Source organism: Marmota monax, unplaced genomic scaffold (genome assembly GCF_021218885.2).
Source record: "Marmota monax isolate L192 unplaced genomic scaffold, Marmota_monax_Labrador192_F-V1.1 WCK01_AAM20220418_F8-fsc00002, whole genome shotgun sequence".
Lineage (NCBI taxonomy): Eukaryota > Metazoa > Chordata > Mammalia > Rodentia > Sciuridae > Marmota > Marmota monax.
Genome location: NW_026693571.1, coordinates 12,375,465 through 12,396,821, shown reverse-complemented (window position 1 = coordinate 12,396,821; position 21,357 = coordinate 12,375,465). Strand labels below are relative to the sequence as shown.

Below are 21,357 nucleotides of genomic sequence, written 5' to 3'. Positions count from 1 at the left end.
TAAAGCTGGAGGCATCATGCCACCTAATTTTAAAATCTAGTCATTATTTAAATGTAATGAAAACTTGTCATTTGCAGTATATTTCATGATGAATACTTTCATAAAGCAACTAATTAAATTTTTAGTGTAAACACTGACCTTATTTTTTTTTTTTGGTGAAGTCTGAATTACTGTATATTGATTTGGCCTAGAATAGCGTATACTTTTACACTAAGTCCTTTTCAAAAACTAACTTTTAATCCACTTAAAATATAATTCAACTTTTAAGCTCTTAGAGCATTGCTTATTTCTAGTAAATGATTAATAAATATATATGTGTATGTTTCCTTGATTTATGTCGGTAATCATAAAATCATCTGTCAGTTTTAAAAGCCTATTTGGACCAGACATTTGTTTGTTCCTCAGAACAGCAGTGACTTGATGTGAATTCATTTTATGATTCACAGAATACCCATGGGCCCATGGTGATATGATTGAAACCAGGCCAATTGATGTTTTAATCCTTTCTGTCCTTCAGGAAGAAATGGAATTAAAACTTAAATTTTTGTTACTTAGTATTTTTTGCACTGAGCTAAGATTATAGATAGGATGTAGAATTTAGATTCATGCTAAGTGGATTTATAATCCAAATTAGATATGCAGAATAGTGACCTTGGGTAATAAATTTGAGGAAATAACAACTTGGTAAGAAAATTAGCAACAAACCAAAACAGTTGAAATAGAGGTGGCAAAGTAGTGCTGATAGTGGATTAAGGAATAGAACTAAAAGGTCAATTTCCTGTCCTAACTCTGTCTTGAGCTTCTTGCATAATTTTGAGTATTATACCTGTTTTGGCTTTGCATTAGTTTTCCTATCTTCAAACTGGTTCACACTCTCCAGAGAAGTTGGAGTAATGTGTGAAATAATAAATATGAAGCACTTCAAGTCTGCAGAATAAAGTGTCCACAACAAAATGAAATAATAATAGGGATATATTATATAAACCACATTTAATCTTCTACCTTATAAAGTGAGTAAATTAGGGGATAAAATTTCACACTTGGAAGGAATTATTTTAGAAGTGACTTGAAGAAATAAAGAGCCAGTACATTTAAAACAAATCAATGTACAAAAACTTGATTCCTACACAAGTTTTGGAAAACATATGGCCCTATGCAAAGTTATACCTTTGTGAATTTAATTACTACCCAGAAGGCAATTCTTTTAGTGTGTTAAATCAGTGGTAGGCAAAAATATGTGACTTCCGAACAATTGATAATAAATTATCATTAAATGTTAAATTAATGATTATCATTAAATTAAAATTCAAGCAAGTTATCATTAAATGACAATTTCATAAGTGGTAATTAACAAGAGTCACTACCATTATATGCCTTTAGATATTTTGTATAATTTTTAGATATACTTCCTAAAATAGAAACTGGAAGTGCTGAATATCCCTACATTTCAGGCGAAAGAATCACATGTGCTCTTTTCTTTGAAAGTGAATGTTTAGTTGAAGAAACATTTGGGGAGACAATGAAGTCAGAACCCTAAGAGTCAACAGTGATCATCATATATTGATTATTATGCAGATGCAGATAATTTTAGAATACTTAAAATAGTGAAAAAATACATTTTCCAATCCAATATTGAAATAAATTGTTGCATACAGTCATATGGCTTTGGTTATAAATGAAACTGGAGCTCTCTTTGGGACAGGGTTGATGATAGGAAAGTGAGGAATTTTTCAAGATGGTTAAAAAAATGTGTATAGCATGATCTAATTGCATGTTTTTAAAAGGTGGAATCTGAAGTCAGTCTTCTAATTTCAATGACAAAATATCCTTACCAAAATAATATGTGCCCAATATGAAGAACAATAGATGGGCCAATGTCAAAAAAGGGATGGAATAAAAAAAAAAAAAAAAGAACAGACTCCTTCTGTGAGAAATAGAAAGTTCGGTGGTCCATTTTCAGAATACAGTATTTAGCCATAAGAGTAAAATTGGGGTGTAAAGAAGTCAGCAATAGGGGAAATAGAACTGAATGGAAAGTTACAAGCAGTTAACTCACACAATAGCACCACAGCCTATGGATGCAGCAGATCCAAAGTCCACACGCCTGAACAGCCCCTTGGCAAACAGGAGGTGGGGTAATGGACCAATAGAGATAGGAATTGTCGGTTAAGAAATAGTACTTACGTAAAGAAGTAAGATCTGTGTACATGTCAAAATTCACCCTCAGAAGAACTTCCCACCACAAGAGAACGAAGGGAGATGGGGAAAACTAAACCTTTATTTCTTTAAATAACCCAATAGGATATAGTAAAGCCTAGTGACGTTTGGGAAGACTATGTATCCCATAGTACTGAGCCAATGAGGAATCAGGGAGTGGGGGCGAATGTTTTAGCACTAGGGATAAAATGCTGACTGTAACCATTCTGAGGGCCACTGACCACCAGGAAACCTGATCTTGCAAGATTGTCATTAAAGTTTCACTTTTTTTTTTTTTTTTTGCTGTACCTGTGTCTCAGAGCCCATTCTTTGGGTTTGGGTTAAGTGAGTGTGTTTCTCACAGGTAAGCATATTTCTCACACTTCCCCCCCTCAAATAGACTTAGCATACCTAAGAAAGTTATTCTGAAAGCATGGGAAAGAGATTGAAGTCGTTGGTCTTTAGCTCTAGTATTCCTCCAGGTCTTGATTTTATCTTATACATCTTGTTCCTAATTTCCCTTAGTTCATCAGCTCCTTTTCCTTAACTGAACTCCCCGATTATTGATGACTAAGTTGTTCACTGATGACCTCAGGAACAATACTTATTGGTAAGTATTATGGGTAAATAGTACCCACTCCTGTTCCCTGCTGTGCCTGGTGGAGCCTGCACCAGTGCAGTAATGCCCTGAATAAGCACTATTTGACCATGAAAGGAGATCTGACTCAAGCGATGAATTCTGAATCAGATCCACCAAAATCAGGGCATATGTCTCACCACACTGAGATGGCACAGGATAGTTGACTGTCCCACTACTAATCAGCTGCTACCTTTGACAGAGTCTGCCTTCTATTCCAATTCTCAGTAACTAGAAGATGCTTGTTGATGTTTGATGAAAGAATGGATAAATTAATAATTATCCATTATTATAAGCACTGTCTATAAGATCTAAGAATATTACACTGATTGAAAGAATGACTTTGAGGGTGTACATGAAATTACAAATATGATAAATCCTTAAATGGTATGTGTTTGGTGAATATTTCCATTAACATTTATTTCTAAAGAAAAGAACCAGAAGCAATCCAGTCCATCTATTTGTCATCACTTTTAGAATATGTATGGTTTAAAAATAGCTCTGAACATAGTTACTTGACAAGGGTGAGATTTGTCTTCTGTTTTGAAAGCAGCAAAATATTCTAAATTTATACACACTGGTATATATCTTCCTAAAGGGCATTAATTAAGAATACCAGTTAGGACTAAATTTTCTTCCCATTCTGGTTTTTATCAGACTATGTAGCTGTACTCTCAACTCTACATACTTAAAGACAAAAATAATAGACCACCATCTCAATTTCCAGAATGAAAAACTGCACATCTATTCTAGAAATTCTGAATCCAAAATGTTTACAGAAATGGTTAATGGAGGCAGCATGTACTGGCAAATCTAATGCTTACTGTTTATAGGAGAAAGCATCCTACATAGAAGGCTTTTATTTCCATCAGCTGGTACTCAATATTTGTGTTTCTTCAGATTGACAGGCTGGATGTGGAGAGTTTGTTTAGCAACATTGAATCTGTGCATCAGATATCAGCCAAGCTGCTGTCCTTGTTGGAAGAGGCCACAACTGATGTGGAACCAGCCACACAAGTAATCGGTATGTTTATTCTCTTCTCAGGTTCTATGATACAACAGGAAGTAATATTTTAATAACCTCATGGTACTTTGGTTTTATGTTGCTAACTCACAAAGCTTCCCAGGAGATATATAAATGCTAAATCCATCTTCAGGCTCATTGTAATTACACAAACTCTGTATTTATTTTCAAATGGGTTCATATCCATTTGCTGAAGTCCCTCAGTAGCACTAAGCATACAATTTGCTTTTTAATTTCCAATCTTTCAACCTCTTTGCCTTCCAGATGTTCTTTCATTTTGTTTTATGGCTAACACTTACTTGATCCTTAAAGAATTAAATCTTTTAATAGCTTTACTGGTTTTAGCCACAATGTTTTCAAATCTTATGCTTATGAATTGATTGATTTTTAAATAGTAAATCTTTTACTTGGGAAGTTTATATGATTTATAAAAAAAATTACACGGGTTTCTGTTTTTTCATTTCTTTTCCCTTTTACTCTCAAATAGTCTTAGATACAGTCATTTTCTTACTCTGGTAAAATCTTTAAAAACAACTACAAGCTCATGTGAATTTGAGACAAATTTTAATTCTTTCCCTTTCTTGGACATTCCTAAAAAATCCTTGAAGTTCTTGGTTTGTATATCTGAGACTAGGAATTCTTCTAAAAAAAACTAACGCTGGGGAGGGGAGGGGAGGGGGGATAGTAGAGGATAGGAAAGGTAGCAGAACATGACAGTCACTAGTATGGCAATATGTAAATCAATGGATGTGTAATTGATGTGATTCTGCAATCTGTATATGGGCTAAAAATGGGAGTTCATAACCCACTTGAAGCAAAGTGTGAAAGATGATATATCAAGAACTATATAATGTTTTGAACAACCAACAATAAAATAAATAAATAAATAAATAAAAAACTAACGTTTTTCTATTTCACACATAATATACAATATAAACAATATACACTCAGTAATATATAAGTAATATAAAACAATATACACTCAATACAAGAACAGCAAAACATTTGAAGTGTAACTAAAGTAAGGATGAAAGTTCTCTTTATACACCTCTCCAAAGCCACTGTCTTCCCCATAAATAACTGTTATTATCAGTTTGATGGAATCCTTTCTTTGAAATATACAGACATAGACACAAACATACAACTTATATTTTTATTGACTATGTCCTTTTTGTTACTAGAAATAAAAGTTTAAAAGTGGCATGAAATTGGCCACTTTTAAATGTACATGTCTGTACACCTGATTTTTATTTTTTACAAGTTATGTGATGACCCATTTGCCTTAAAAGTAATTTAAAGAAAAGCCATGACCTTGCATTTCACTGTTTATTAGTAACTACTACTTAAGATTTCCCCCTCTCAAGGATTGGAGACCCTAATTCACTTTAGGAATAAGGGCAATGAAGTCAGATCATTAGCTACTTTCTGTTGAATAGGGGCAGAGGCCTACAGGGTAGGTATCCCAAATATTCTCTGTCAGTGAAATGGTCTGGATTATGAGTAAGACCTATCCAGGAAACCACAGTAAATCTCTGATTTAGTAGAAACAGATTGTAAACAATTTGGGAGGCGGATGCCCTGCAAGAAAAACAAACAAAAAAAAACCCCTAAGTATTAGAATAAGATTGATAGAAAAAAAATAGACACAGCAATGTCCAAATACACCAATGAGTTTGAGAATGACTATAGATACTAGCAATTTCCTCCGCAAGGAAGTTCCATAAAACCATGAACTAAAAGTTGTCCTCATGACAAGGCCAGGAAGGACACAGGATCTATTTGAAAGTGCAAATCTTTGAGAACTTGAGTTCAGAGTTGTTGGGAATATAAACACAACATTCTGTCTGAATGATGGCACAAGTACCACCCTGAGCTACTGTGAGAACATCCAAGGCCACTCAGTTTTATAAAACAGCTTTTCTTATGAATGCCACCTTCCTCAGTGTCATGGAGAGCTGCATGGGTATAAATGGTCAGATTACATTCTCTAGACCAATTTGTGAGATAAACAGTGAAGCTAAATTATCATTCCAATGAGAAACAGATCATCCCCATCTATGCTTGAGATTGGGGAGGTTTGTAGGTTATCCTATTTTGGGGGCCCACCTCCCTTGCTTCCTTTAATACCCAATAGTACATCTTCCCATCCAGCTTGGAGGAATCTAGGGCCATGAGTTTGTACCACATATCCAATGGTCCAACTGGGTGCTGGCCATCTAATTCCAGGCCTGAGGAACCAGTTAGTCCCAAACCAATCATCAGCCTGTAAAATTACACTATGTTGACATTGAGATTCTGGTGTCCATCCTAACTCTCATATGGAATTAGTCATTTATAAGTGGGACTGCATTCTTCCCAACAGATTGGGGCCTTCTGATTTTGTCCTATGGTGTGCATAAGCCATATATATCCATCCCAAATTTGATAGTAACCATCCTTATATCTTTGATATTCCAGCATTGATAGTAGAAGATGAAGAGTGGATTGGCTCAAATGGGCCTTAATAATTGCAAAAGCTTGGAAATTGGTTTAGAAAGTGTGGCTTTTTCCATGAGGTGGGTGTGACAAAATCTTATTTCAGGCCATAATTTAAAATCTACATGAGTAGTGATTTGTAATGCATATGTTTCTTTCCTTTTGTTCTATTAGTAAAGATTGTCATTTATCTAGTCATTCCCTTGTAGGGAGAAACCCAACAGGGTTGTGTCAATCAATTGTTCTGATTGTTCAACTGCTGACAACACCAAAAGAAAAGAACACAGTGCCTTGAGTGAAAAACTTAGACAAGCTCCTAAGTTGGTTAAGCTATCATAACCCAATATTTGAATGGGATATTCAGTCATTACCAAAAAGAATGAGTGAATATTATATCTTCCCAACTGCAACAAAGATGAGTAAAATGTCTTACCTTCGGTATTTCACTAATTTCCACCACCAAGCAGGAATAAGCAGAAAGGTGTTCAGGGAAAGAGGTTAAAACACTATATAGGTAGGGTTGGTATCCAAAAGTAATTGGCCCAATTTCTTACCTCCAATTTTACCCTCAGTTCTGCCCTACTGATGTTGACTGTTTGGGGGCACTACCTGATTCTGAAGGTATCCTTATTCTTAGGCCATCATTTCGAGAATATCTGATCTTTGAGGCCCCTTTTGTCCTCAGGGAAATCAGCTTTCCAGAAGACTCTCCTGCCAAATATATGGCAAGGAGTCTTTGGAAGCCTGCCCTTAATACTGCAATTTTTCTTCCAGTGTCCTGATGACAGACATATTTAGGGGCATGAGGGTCCCATGGAAGAGGAAATGAGTGCCCTCTAAGAACTGCAGCCAATAATTGCACCCATTTCTTGCCTCTCTTTTTCTCCTTTAACTGGTTCCTCAAAGTTTCCTTTCAGTCTCAGTTATAAAAGAACCTGGGAGACTACCTGGAGTAGATCATCAAGAGAAGCCCCAGGGTCCATTGCCAATTTTTGTCATTTCTTTCCAATATCTGAGATGGATTGAATATTGAATTTATCTTTTAAAATATGTTGCCTTTAAGAGATGTAAGATCTAAAGGTGTAGATTTTACTAAGGCTTCCCTCAATTTTTCTAGAAAAGTCATGGGATTTTCCTCTAACTCCCGATCGATAGTGGTCAATTTCATGTAATCAATAGGTTTCTAAGTTCTGCCATGAAACAAATGATCATGCCACCTGCCAGTTGATTCATCATAATTCCATTAGGGTACTCAGTTGGAACAGCTGAATAACCCACAGGGTATATAGTGTTAGTAATATGTAAATCAATCCCCAAAGCCCCAGCAGCTTCTGTTAACAGATGTCTCTCTGTGTCTGTTTGTCTAATTTTGAGTTTGACTCAAAATTACTGTTATATCTCTCCAGGTTAGATCAAAAGCCTGGGTTAAATGTTGCAATCCTTCTATATACTTATCAGGATCATACGAAAACTTCCCCAAAGCCTGTTAGATTTGTTTTAGATCTAGCTTAGAAAAATCTGTAATCTGACCCAAATTCTCCATTTGTTTCTTGTAATGGGCATAATCTGGAGATAGACTTATGATGAGTCAAACAAGGATCGGGGGAGTGAGAGCAGTAGGAAGGGATGGTGGGTACAGAGGGAGAGTGGGAGAGTTAGGTTTTGACAGATATGAGTGTGAAATGCACTGTTGAGAGGGAGGAAGGTATAGTTTGGGGGGATCCCCTAGGCCAACAATGTCTTGACTCATAATTGCTATAAGGAAATCACCAAGCCACTGAGCACATAAATCTTTTTGATTGCCCAGTAAAAACAAAGCCTATACATAGGGGACTTCTGACCATTTTCCTTCTTTTCTGCAAAAGGAATCTAATTGGGATAGAGTATTATAGTTTAGACTCCCATTGAGGGGCCATTTCTCTTTATCCCCAAATTCATATTGAAGCCATGCAAAAATTACAAGTGAAAATCAATCTCTTCTTAAGGGTCTCTGGATCAAAATAGTCCCAGTGTCTCAGGATACACCCCACAGTGGGTGGTAACTGATATCAGCAGTTGATTTTCTATCTGTAAAACTAATAAATCCAGAGTCTGTCAATCCTTCAGCAGTATTGACATCCAAGAGAGATGGATGTATGAAGGCATCCCTCCTATACCTTAAACTCAGAACCATGAAGTGTTCCTGCAAGGTTCCTGAGAATTTGGTGTAGCATGCCTGTCCACGTTTTATAACTTGTGACTTATTTACTCAACCTCTGTCTCTAAAGTTTGTAATCTAATTTAAGAAACATTTTTAATAACTTTATGTCAGCCAGTTGATATAACTTGGGGATGTGACCTTTAATTCCTTTGTGTAGAATTTTAAGAGTTGCTTAGGAAAGAAGAGGGGAACAGAGGCTTTTGGTGTCATCATGTGGGAAACATAGATAAGTGATGTAGAAAAGAGCAAGTCACAGTATTTTTCAGCTTTTCCTTTGAATAATAGATGTGGAGGGACATATTGTCCATGCAGAGTCACTATAGAGTAAGAACAAAACTATCATTTTGTTGAAGAAAAAAGAATACCAGCTGAGAAAAGGCTTATTAGCTGTGAGAAGATATCTTAAGCTAACAAGTGTCCAGTGAGATGATTTATAAGTAGGTAAAGATGGTGAACTAATCACTCTCTAGATATTGGATATAGTCTTTAAGAAGGTGGTATAATGCCCATTACTGAGGAGATTCAGCCATACGCCATAAGACAACAGCCACTACAGTGGAGATATCTTGTTGCCTCTGTAGTGGCCTTGCTTGAAATAATGCTACAAAAAGCAAGAGGGCATGCAAGTCTGCATGTTAGCAGGGTGGGGTGGGGTGGGTTGTCACTGTGGTTACGGAATGCCAGAAAAGCTGAACAAATGCAATGACATGAGACATACAGAGCACAGGTGTGACATACAAAAGAGCTTTTGACAGAGCAAGGTGTACAGAGAGAAGTCCAGTTCTCTTTTTTTTTTCCAACAAAAGAGAATTTAAAGCCCGATACCAAAATCCATGCAAGAGAACTTTATTGTAAGTGAAAGTAAAGTAAGGCTCAAGCAAAGAGGACTCTCAAGAGAGAGTGATTTCTCTCCAAGCAGAGAACAAAGGAAACAGTGCTGTCTCCAGGTTTATTGCTGTTTTATGCTTGCCTTGAGAACTGAGGACTGCCTCCTGCATTCTTTCCAATCAGGTGTTCAGCTCCTGCTTCACACACAGTGGTGGAGCTTTTGACCCTAGTTTGTCTTTTCTGAAACTGTCATCATGGCCATCCTATTCAGGGAGACTTCTTCTGTATGTTGATCCTATATTAACGTGGTATGGGGTCAGTGGCAAGTCAAAAGTTACTTTAGTGTGCAGGTGTTACTAAAGAAACCTTTCCAAGATATATGGAGAAATATATGGCCACACTCCAAGCTTTATGTTCACCTCAGAAGACCCCATCAAAGGTCAGTCCCATTAGTCTTTCTTTCTTGATGCATTTCCTTTATTGTTCTTTTTATTCCTGTGTGTTTATTCTCAGGGTCTGTGTACCCATTTATTTTTAGCAAGTTATCTGATTATCCATTTGCCTTAAAAGTAGTTTAGCTTGATTCACTGACACATGCTTGTAATTTCAGTGGCTCAGGAGGCTGAGGCAAGAGGATGGCAAGTTCAAAGCCAGCCTCAGCAAAAGTGAGGCACTAAGCAACTCAGACCCTGTCTCTAAATAAAATACAAAATAGGACTGGGGGTGTGGCTCAATGGTTGAGTGCCCCTGAATTCAATCTCCAGTACCAAAAAAAAAAAAGGTAATTTAAAGAAAACTTTAAAAGTAACTAACTATAAAGAGAACATTTGTAATGGAAAATCAAGGAAGGATTCCTTTTATTTTGTACCAGAGATTGAACCAGGGATGCTTTATCACTGAGCTACATCCTGAGATATATAGACACACACACACACACACACACACACACATATATATATATATATATATATATATATATATATATATATATATATATCATATATATTTTATAGACAGGGTCTTGCTAAGTAGCTGAGTTTAGCTTTGAACTTGAAATCCTCCTGCCTCAGCCTCCTGAGTTGCTGGGATTACAGGCATGTGCAAGTTTCTGGAAAAAAAATTGGTAGGTATGAAGAGTATGATTAGAAGGTAAAATTGAAGCCTAGACCAGAAAAATAGATTCTTACAAATTAGACAGGCCTGTGTCAACAGCATGGAGGCTAAGGTGGGTACAGTGGAAATAGAAAATAGGGGTTGCTTTAAAACAATGTGGAAGAAAGATTAAATAATGTTTAGCAGTTGGGTGCTTGTGTTGGAGTCAAAGACAATTCTAGAACATGCTGGTTTCCTATTGTTTTAAGCATTCAGCTCAGTTTAGCATTTATTCTGGATTTTTCCTTTTTTGAGAAGTATGATTACTAATAGTTATCATAATAAGTTTGATAAGCCTCTACATCATACTTCAATTTCTGATATAATTTATAATAACGTATGACAGCTAATGGAGTTTTCACCTCGTAAACTCTGAAACGGCCCATTTCTCCTTTCCCAGCTCTTCTAGTTTCAAGGAATCTCATATCTTCCTTTGAAGTGCTACAGCTGGGCAAAGGCTGACAAAATGATAACACCTGGACAGGAGCAATTAGAAGCAGTTAACTCACCCCTGTTCTGGTGGTGATGGGAAATGTACTTGATGCTGTAAAACCTGCCATCACTGGGTGCAGCAGCCGGTTGTGTCATGGCCCACATCATGACCCGTGAGAAACATGAGGCCACTAGCATGCTGGGTCAATGGGGTTAGTGAGATCTGTGGGGAATCACAGATTAGATGTTAATGAAATACGTGCATGTGAAGGAGAGCAGGCTTGCTACAGAGCATCTGAATGTTCTTGTTGTAGCAATTTATTTATTGTTATGATACATAACTACAACTCTTTTTTATTATTTGGTTATGCTTATCTTATTGTGCAAAAAACCCCTTCCAAAACAAAGGTTTAATGTATTCATATTTAATATAAATTAATTATTGATTTTATGTTTCCTCAGAAGTTGATGATAAACATACAAAATAACACATCTACCATAGGGTCCTTAATATTGTCACTGACCATAAGACATCCAAAAGACAGAGATCTGCTAATGAAGCAGCAACAGCTATGTCAAAAATTAGCATTATTTTCAGACTGCTCAAAGTAAGTGATTTAACACAAGCAGCTGCTTAAGATGTGTTTACATGTCACTTCATGCAGCATGACTTTTTATTTTAGTCAAATGACAGTTGTCCTCAACTAATTTCATTCAATTTTATTTCCAAGTTTCCTTGAGCCTACAAGAAATGTAAAGCAAAGACTACTAAGGAGTTGAACATTCGCAGGAGAGTTTGCAAACATTTAAATGATGTTTACATCAGTTTGAGCAGATGAGGCCAATAGAAAATTAATTAATGCAATTTACAAAACCAAAGAGTATTTGGAAGTTTATTTTGTCAAAATTAATTGTCTGACCTTATTGTAAATGTTGCTGTCACTTTAACTTAAAAATTAAACATTGTGAATGCAAATGATAATATGAATACAAGTAATGGTGGAGCATAGCATCATAGTAAAATAATGTTTACTAAAACAGAAATCTATGGAGCAGAAGTGTCCTTATCACTGATTGTGATACATACATAATGAAGCTGTGATATTTTACTAATTAAAATGGAATCTAGTCAAAATTTACATATACTTTTATATCCACAGAATTAGGGTGAATGAAAATGTTTGGAGGATAAAGTTGATATTGAATTAAAATATAATCTGATGCACAGCAGAACATAGTTTCTTTGTTACCAGTTATTAATCAGGTTTTAGGATTGCTTGATTCTTTGAAGCACCACTTTACAAATCAACCAAAGTGTCCTATGATGATACTGGGCTATTTTTGTAAAAAAAATCTTTGAGATTGTATTGTATTTTGTTCAAAATCAGTTGGAGGTCTTTCATTATGGAATATATAAACAGAATTATTAACTTAAGATTTCTTATAAGTTGTGATGATTGAAAACAAAATTGTAAACAGAAAGACTGAAATTTATCCCTACAAAAACAATGAATGAGGTAAAAATTAAATAAGAGCTCATGTTTATATAGAGAGATATATCCTTAGAATTTTAATATTTTCACTTATCAGAAATTTATCTGAGCTTATTAGATATCTCTGTGACTATAGAGAATATTTTTAATTTAAAATATTATGGTTTGCACATTTGAAAACTAAAATAAATAATCCTAGAAGTGGATTATAATCCATAGAATATAATAAATATCAATAAGCATATTGGTATAAGTAAGCAGAGAAAACGAATGACTCCTAGAGTAGCTTTCAATTAATAAATATAGACAGAAAGATAAAAATAGAAAATCACCATGGTTATAATTTTTTGTAGACAAAGGCCACTAATCAAAGCTCTCTTGAGTGATTGAAAGAGGAGAAACATACTTTTCAAGTCTCAAAGTTGGGCCTCAGTAATTTTTAACCTTGAAGGGAAAGATGGTAATTTTACAGTGAGAAATTCAGCAGAGACCAGCTTACCCAAGTGATCCAGGTCAACACCAGGAAATAACATGGATGAACATCATGGACTTTGTGCACTGAGACAGATACGACATCATGACTATGGCATTTTGGCCCAAAAAGTATCCAGTAATATTCAATCATGAGAAAATATCAGACATCACTAAGGAATTCAAATGACACTTGATGAAGAAACTAATCAGATACTTAAGTATCAAAGTCATAAAAAAAACAGTCAAGGCAAGCCTGAGGAACTGTTATAGAATGCAAGAATTAAAGGAAAAGTAACAAATAAATGCAAGTGAGAATCTGAATAAGTCCTAAAATAATCAAAAAACATTCCTGCTGAAATTCAAACAAGATATTTAGTTTAGGTAATAGCAGTGCACCAAAGTTAAATTCCCTTTTCTGACAATGCATTATAGTTATATAAGATGTTGAAAATTGACATTAGAAGTCAAAATACACTTTAAATTTCATATTCGTATATATGGATTTAAGTCCTATCATACAGAGATATGGAAAGGACAATATGAATTTTGTACTGACCTACAGTTAGAGAATTAAAATTAATATGAAGAAATACGAATATTCATAAGAATGTAGTTTTGAAATTTTTTGTGAAAACATATATGTAAACATACAGGATCTGAAAGAGGGGAGAGTAAATTTGGGGTCCACTGAAGATATATTTTGTAGTATGGGGATGGATTGGTAAACCTATATATGATATACTTTGACATGCATTCAAATTTAACACTAAAAATAAAAAAATGAATGTCAAAAAAAAAAAAGATGTTAACATTGTGAAAGATGGGTGAGGGATATTTGAAAACTGTACTATTTTTGCAACTTTTCTATACATCTAAAATTAATTCACAATGTTAAAATATTATGATTTACGGGAAAAATCAGTTGAATATATTCATAATTTCAAATTTACTTATCACAAATTACAATCTTAAAAATACAGCAAATAGTTGGTCATGGTTGGTGCATGGAGGCTGAGGGAGGAGGATCACAAGTTTGAGACCAGACTCAGCAACTTACAGAGGATCCAAGTAACTTAGCAAGACCCTTACTAAAAGTAAAAAGTAAAAAGTACTTTGGATGTAGCTCAGTGGTAAAGCACCCCTTCGTTCAATTTCCAGTTTAAAAAAAAAACAATTACAGCAAAAATTTATGGGAAAAAAACCCAGTAAGGCCATTTCAGTAAGTATCAGTTGAAGTTTTATTTTAATATTATCACTCTTTCTTTCTGAAATGGCCCTGTGACTTGCTTTGACCTGTAAAATGAAGCAAAATAATGTTTTATGACAATATATGACTTATGCTCAAGGTTCAAACTACCTTGCCATTCCAACTAGCACAACCAAGGTCTTGGAACTGGCAGTACCATCTTCCTCAGTCAAACAGCATTCCTCAGTTGGCCCACCGACTGACTACAAACATAAGGGTAAACCCATCAACACCACACAGAAACAAGCCATCCCAGCTGAACCTTGTCCAACTGTAAACCCATGGAATTGTGAGCAACAAAGAGCTAATCTTTAAGTTTTATGGTGACTTTTTTACTGCAGTAATAACCAATTACAGATTACAGGTTTAAAAGGGGAAGAGTAATTTATTTCAATTCAACTGATGAGGAAAAACTTGATTGGGAATGTGGCCTTTGAGTTGGATTTCTAAACAAGAATAGGTTAAAGGCAATAGAGTATGGAAAATTCCCTGAAGGACAGCATTAGTAGAACACACCTGAGGCACAATGCCAGGTGGAATCCATGATCTATGCATGGTAGTCCAGTTTAGAGCTCACTGGAAATTTCCATCATGAACTTTTTTACCAAAGTACTTACATCTCATAAGATAAACTAATTTTTGGTGAGATGTTTCCAAAAATCATAGTATCGCAAAACATAAGCACAGGTGTTCCATTTCCTAATCCTTAGATGACACAAATAAGAGCTTGTGATTTGCAGCTCTAGTGCCAAAGGGGGAAATTTTCCTAATACCTAAATAAACCAGGAAGAAAACTTTACTCAATAATAACCTTGGGGTTTGGATGACGTTCAAGTTTAAATACAGAAATATATGCTTGCAGATCTGAGAGCTCCAAGGGAATTGTCTGGACTATGATGCCAAAACAGAAAATGGATTTTTAAATGTTGGCTTAAACAGAGTGTCTAGATAGAAAATGGGTTTTAAATCTTTAGAGATGAGAGCTCTTGTTTCTGTTTTAAGTTGAACATTATTCTGTAGCAATTAATGAAAATAGAGAGGAAGGACAAAATGAAATGATACGACTGAATTTAAGAAATGTGGACTTTAATATCAGGTTGAATTGGGGCCTGGCTCATCCTATTGCTAGATGTGAGATCTAAGGCAAGTTATAAAACCTCACTAAATTTTAGTTTCCCATGTGGGAATTGAAGGAAATAATACCTACCCCATATAATTTTATGAAGATTAAATAAAATCAAGTATAAGGAATAATAGCCCAGTGTCTATTTTTAATAAATAATAAGTTATGTTACTAAAATGTTATTATCCTGAGAATACTAAATTTATGCATCTATTCACCAAGCTTGATTTTTAAATATAGGTACCAATGAATAAAATACAAATTTTTCCAGAAGGCCTGATTGTGTTTTTCAAACAAATTAGATTTTCTGGGTGTGTGGGGTTTCTAGATACTCCCAATATCTATGCATCTTGTTAATTCGTACATCTAATATGATTGCACATTTTCTTTAGGAAAGGAGATTTAGCTTATCAAATGTCCTTTCCACATTTTGGAGAGTGAACAGTAACTGCAATATGTAAACTCCAAAGATGGCCCTCAATGAATCATGTGTGGTAGCATTCATGATGTAGTATAGTCTAATTCCACATTGACCCTGACACACTAACTAATCCAATTTAATGGAAATGCCACTGTGCTAGCAACTGGTCCTACACCTCAGGAAAGCAGGACAATGTCTGTGCTTGTAATTTGGGGAACCTGCCATTTAACAAGGCTAGCTATCTTGCTGGAAATATAATATGAAGAGGCCACAAGGCAAGAAAGAAGACTGAGATTAGGTATTGTGAGAGAGTGGCCTTGCTATCCCAGCATCCCAGCTAAAGCCAAACTACCACTGCCTCTGCCAAGACACAAACTTGTGGAGGTGCCAATTTGGACGTCATAGTCCAGTTAATCCCTTGAAGGACTACAACCCCTGGCGGACATGAAGTGAAGCATAAGAACCTCACAGCTGAACCCAGTCAACCCATGAAATTGTGAAAGAAAATCAGATTGGTTGTTTCAAGCCACTAAGCTTTGGAATAGCTTGTTACATAGCAATAGAGAAACAAAACAGCAATTGCTGTCCTCTTGCATGTGCTTACGTGTTGTAACATATCAAAATATTTTTTAAAAACATTGTCATTAATACGTCTGATCCTACTTTCCTTGCTTACCTCATGTGCATTATGCTGAGAAGCAGTCTGCAAGAAGCTTTTGATTAGGGAATTGTAATTTCTCATATGCTTTTTCCTGAGGGTGAGTTTGTCATTGGAGAAAAGGACGATTTAGAGTTTTCCATTCTTTGAAGATGTGGTATGTGATGTGCTGCTGTTCTACAGCAATACTTTGTTCTCCTAAAGCCATGTCTCTTGTAAAAAGTGGGAATCTGTGTTTTTTGCAGTGACTTTGTGAGAAGAGTATGTCATTGAAAATTCATGTTATAATGCCATGTGGGAAATGAACAACGTAGCTCACTGGAATGAGTATTCCAGTAGTGTACATGTGAGTGAATGAATGTGTGTGTGTGTGTGTGTGTGTGTGAATGTTTGACTGACTCAGGCAAACAGATCGATTTGCCCTAGCTGATTCTGGTCACCTGGGACAGGTTGGGAAGTCCCAGGACTGGATGTGAGGCCCTTTTGGAGAGTGTCATAGATGCAGGTCTAAAAAGGTCAGGGCTTTTTTTTCTCAAATGTTAGCAATATCGGGAAAGCTGCCAACTTTGGAGAAATGACAAGGGAAAAAGAAGTTGGGGGTTTCAAAGTCAAGATTACACAAATTCACACAGAAAAAGAAATATCAGTGGAAGTAGTTGCTAGGCTACAATATGGGGGTTGTGCCTCCAGTCTCCTGAATGAGATCAACATGAGTCCCAGGGTGGCTGGGACTTATCACTTGTAATAAAAATAAAACAAAAGTTGCTCAGTTAAAAAAAAAAATCCTACAACTCTCTTCTCTGAGAGGAATGTTAGTTCTGGGATGTTATGCTGATTGAATCATTTGTGGAAGTCAGTGGCTTAGCTTGCAGGGAGGAGTACTAAAGAATTGCAATAGATTTTAATGGACCTGTGAGAAGTCACATATTGTATATAATGTACATGGATATAAATCCCAAAATGCTAGGACTCTGAGCATCCTATTAGTCTCCAAATACTTTTAAGTCTCTAAGAAGCTAAAAAGAGATATACGTGTGTAGGGAGCAAACCTTGATGTGCACAATAGCTCAGAAGGAACCTGGCCTTTGGAAGAAGACAGATTTGTGCTTTAATTATGACTGTGTCACCACTAGCTCTGGGCTTCTAACAAGTCTCTTGGATCAAAGAGGAGTACATTTACCTGGTTGGAATAGAAAACTGACCCAAAGGACTCAACCAAAAAGGTACTTAGTTTTCTCACATAGCAAGAAATCCATAACACCACAGTCCAGGACTGGCATAGTTGCTGTGGGGCTCCTTACATCTTTTTCCTTCAAAATCCTCAGTATATGGCTTTGAATTCATGGCATCAACATCCTACACCACTTCCCAGCACCACTTCCTGCAGGCAATGAGAAAAACCACCTTCGATTAAGCATTTTTTAATTTGGGGGAAATATCGCCCCTTCTCAATGACTTCTACCTATAATTAATTTCATTCACACATATTATTTCATTTCAAATGCCACCTTGTGAACGTACTTGGCCACCTTTAGCTATAAGAGATTTGAGAAAAGCTAGGTCAGTATTTATAACTGGGTGCACATTCTGTGAGTTTGAAAGAAGAGTTTGGAAGAATGGAGAAGCAATTAGCAATGGATTCGCATTCATTTGTTCCATATTTTGAATGAAGTCATCAAGACCTCCATGCACAAGGACATAAGATGCAAGGCACACCCCATCCAGAAAGTATGCTCCACAGGGGGAAGAATTCTTATTTGTGGTTGACTGCTATGTCACCAGCATCCAAAACATTGTCCTCCATTAATACTTACTGGATAAATGAAATGCAGAGATAAGAATAAGTGTGGACTACACTGGCCGGCACACAGAGGGCACTCAGCAGATCATTGTAGGTGCTGCTATTACTGAATCTGTCTGTGATCTTTGCCAGTATCATTTTCAGAGGCTGCTACCCATTACATAGCCATTAGCTGTAGTAGATATAAGAAGACTCAAAAGAAGTATTTACTAAGGTGAGATAAATAGATAATCATGGATTGTTCTAAGAATGGGGACTTCTTCGGTGTTAATAACCTCAAATATGGAAAAGTTATTTTATCTTTTCCTAATCCAGACAGCAAAAACTAACTTGCTCAGAGAGCCAATGTTATCTAAATGAATTAGTTATAAAACTTCCCACCTAGAATTAAATTATCTGGGAAGTCAACAAAGTTCAGGAAGAAAGCATGAGCTATCATCAAAATAATCAGCTATATTATTTTTTTCTCCACATTTTTTGTTGGAGCATTATAGTAGTACACACTGATGGGATTTGTTGTTATATTGTCATACATGCACACAATATAACAATATATTTTGGCCAATTTCCCTCCCCAATACTTTCCCTCTCCATCGCCACCTCCCATTTCCAGGATCCCTTTCTTCTATTGATTTCCCTTTGATTTCATGAGATCCACCCCCCCCACACACACACACACCTTTCTTTTTCCATCTCTTGTTTCCACAAAAGAGAGAAAACATGCGACCCTTGACCTTTGGACTTTGACTTATTTTGTTTACCATGATGGTCTCAAGTTCCATCCATTTCCCTGCAAATGATATAATTTTATTTTTCTTTATGGCTGAATACAACTTCATTGTATATATACCACATTTTCTTTATGCATTTATGTATTGATGGATACCTAGCCTGGTTTCATAGTTTGTCTATTGTGATTGTGCTATTATAACATGGGTATGCATCAATGACTTTAATTTTTTAGGATAAACATTGAGGGACAGTATAGCTAGGTCATATGGTGATTCCATGCCTAGTCTTTTGAGGAACCTCCATACTGATTCCATAGTGGTTGTACTAATTTACAATCCCACCAGCAGTATAAAAAATGTTTTTTTTCTCCACATTCTCTCCAATATTTATTATTATTTGTATTCTTGATGACTGCCATGCTGACTTGTGTGAGATAAAAATCTCAGTATAGTTTTGATTTGCATTTTCCTAATTGCTAATGATGTTGAATTTTTTTTCATATATTTGCTGGGCATTTGTATTTTTTTGAGAAGTATCTGTTTAGTTCATTTGCCCATTTATTAATTGGGTTATTTCATTTTTTCAGTATAACATTTTTTGAGTTCTTTATATATTCTAGATATATATATTCTCTGTCAAAAGAGTAGCTAGCAAAAATTTTCTCCCATTCTGTTGGTTCTCTCTTCACATTCTTAATTGTTTCCTGAACATTCTTAAAAGTTAGTACTGGACTAATACTTAAAGTGCATCTATTCCATAGTTGAAACCAAAATAAGAGCTTGAATTGCCACAAATTATATCACTAACTCTGAAAATAGTTGGAAAGGAACCCAAGGATCTGGGTGCAGTGGCACATACCTATAATTGCAGAAGCTCTGGAAGCTGAGGCAAGAGGATTGCAAGTTCAAGGCCAGCCTTAGTAGCTTAGTGAGACCCTCAGCAACTTAGCAAGAACCTGTCTCAAAGTAAAAAAAATAAAAAAGAACTAGGGATGTAGCTCAGTGGTAAAATACCCCTGGGTTCAATCCCTAGTACCAAAATAAAAAAAATGGAGACTACAGATTTTTCCAAATACAGGCCAGAGCTCTTTCCACCCCATTAACTGTTTATCTCCATTGCTCTCTAATGTTCCCCAGTTTGACTCAGCTGCTAGACCACCTGCTATGTCCACATGGCCTGGGAGAATGCCACCTTAGCTGCAAAAAGGGCCCTTCACCTATGGCCTGGACACAGCAGTGGTCGTGGACCGTACCTGATCCCCCACCCTAGTTCCTTTGCTCCTGTTCATTTCTTTATGGTCTAGCTCCTCTCATTGGTCCCACTTCCTCCCCTCTTTTCCTCTTAAAACCACTGCTCTGAGAATACAGGGACCTCAGAATTGTCAAATCTGAAAAACTTTCAGCAAGCTATTCTTGATATTGGAAAAGAAATATTATGAGTCTCAGGAAATGTGTGACCTGAAGCCATAGCCACAGGTACGAGAATGCTGAAGTCTTGTTTTATCTTAAGAATTAACAGAACATTTCCAGTTTACTATGAAAATAATGTTTTTTTTCCCTTCAAATATCTTAATATAATTGTTACTCAAGGGATATACTTGTTTTAAGCCCATGGCTGCCCATCCCAGCTGCCACCTGCATTTGGTTAGAATTCTATAACCCCAACCAGGGTCTCTTGGGTATCCTCAGCAATCATCTTTATCCAGAGGCTAAATGAAACGAAAGGCGCAGGACTGTGGCTTCCTTAAGCAGCATTTACTTTTCCAATTTCCTCTCACTTCCTCTCCTCACTTTATCTTTTCCTGGAGAACAGAATCTGGCTAGGAAAGACAATGAGAAAGCATATCAATGTCCTGGCATTGGATGGGCTTATCTACTGCTTCACTTAGTCCCAGCATCTGGGATCCCTTCCAGGAAGGATAAGGAGACCGTGGGGAGCTCCTTGGAACCGTGGGCACCAGCTGCCACTAAAGCTATTTGATTTGGTGATGACATGCCCCAGCTCTTTCATTCCGTTGTGTGTGTCACCCAGGGAAATGACAGCCAAAGGCCTGTCACGGAGATCTCCAAGTGAGCTTCACCTACCCTCTGTCCTGAGAGCCATCCCATCTCTCTCTCTGTGTTCTTAATGCTCTCTATCGACAAACAAGTTTTACTTAGAATCACAGATAACTTTCTTTTGGAATATATCTTGGAGCTATGATTTTTAACTAAAATTATTTTTAACATCATTTTGGTTGGTTTTTAGAATTTTCTTTTCTATTTCATTGTTAATACAAATAGCTTTCTGTTTGAAACTCTTTATAAGTAGCAGTTTATGTCATATTTTTACAGAATTCTTAAATGAAATTTTATGACTAGTAAAGATGGGGCTTTTGACTAGCCAAAATTTGTCCCCAAAATATTTTCTTACTGAAGAAGAAAAAAAAAAACAGCATGTTGGATAGAATTAAATTCAGCTGGGAC

General features: G+C 36.1%; 1 protein-coding gene across 1 annotated transcript in view; it reads left to right on the top strand.

The window, feature by feature from the left end:
* The window catches only part of Arhgef38 (Rho guanine nucleotide exchange factor 38), a 142,084-nt gene that overhangs the window by 57,486 nt on the left and 63,241 nt on the right, over positions 1–21,357 (top strand). The window contains exon 3 of the mRNA XM_046459247.2: positions 3,734–3,857. Coding sequence (XP_046315203.1) covers positions 3,734–3,857 — 124 coding nt within the window. The remainder of the gene's footprint in view (positions 1–3,733; positions 3,858–21,357) is intronic.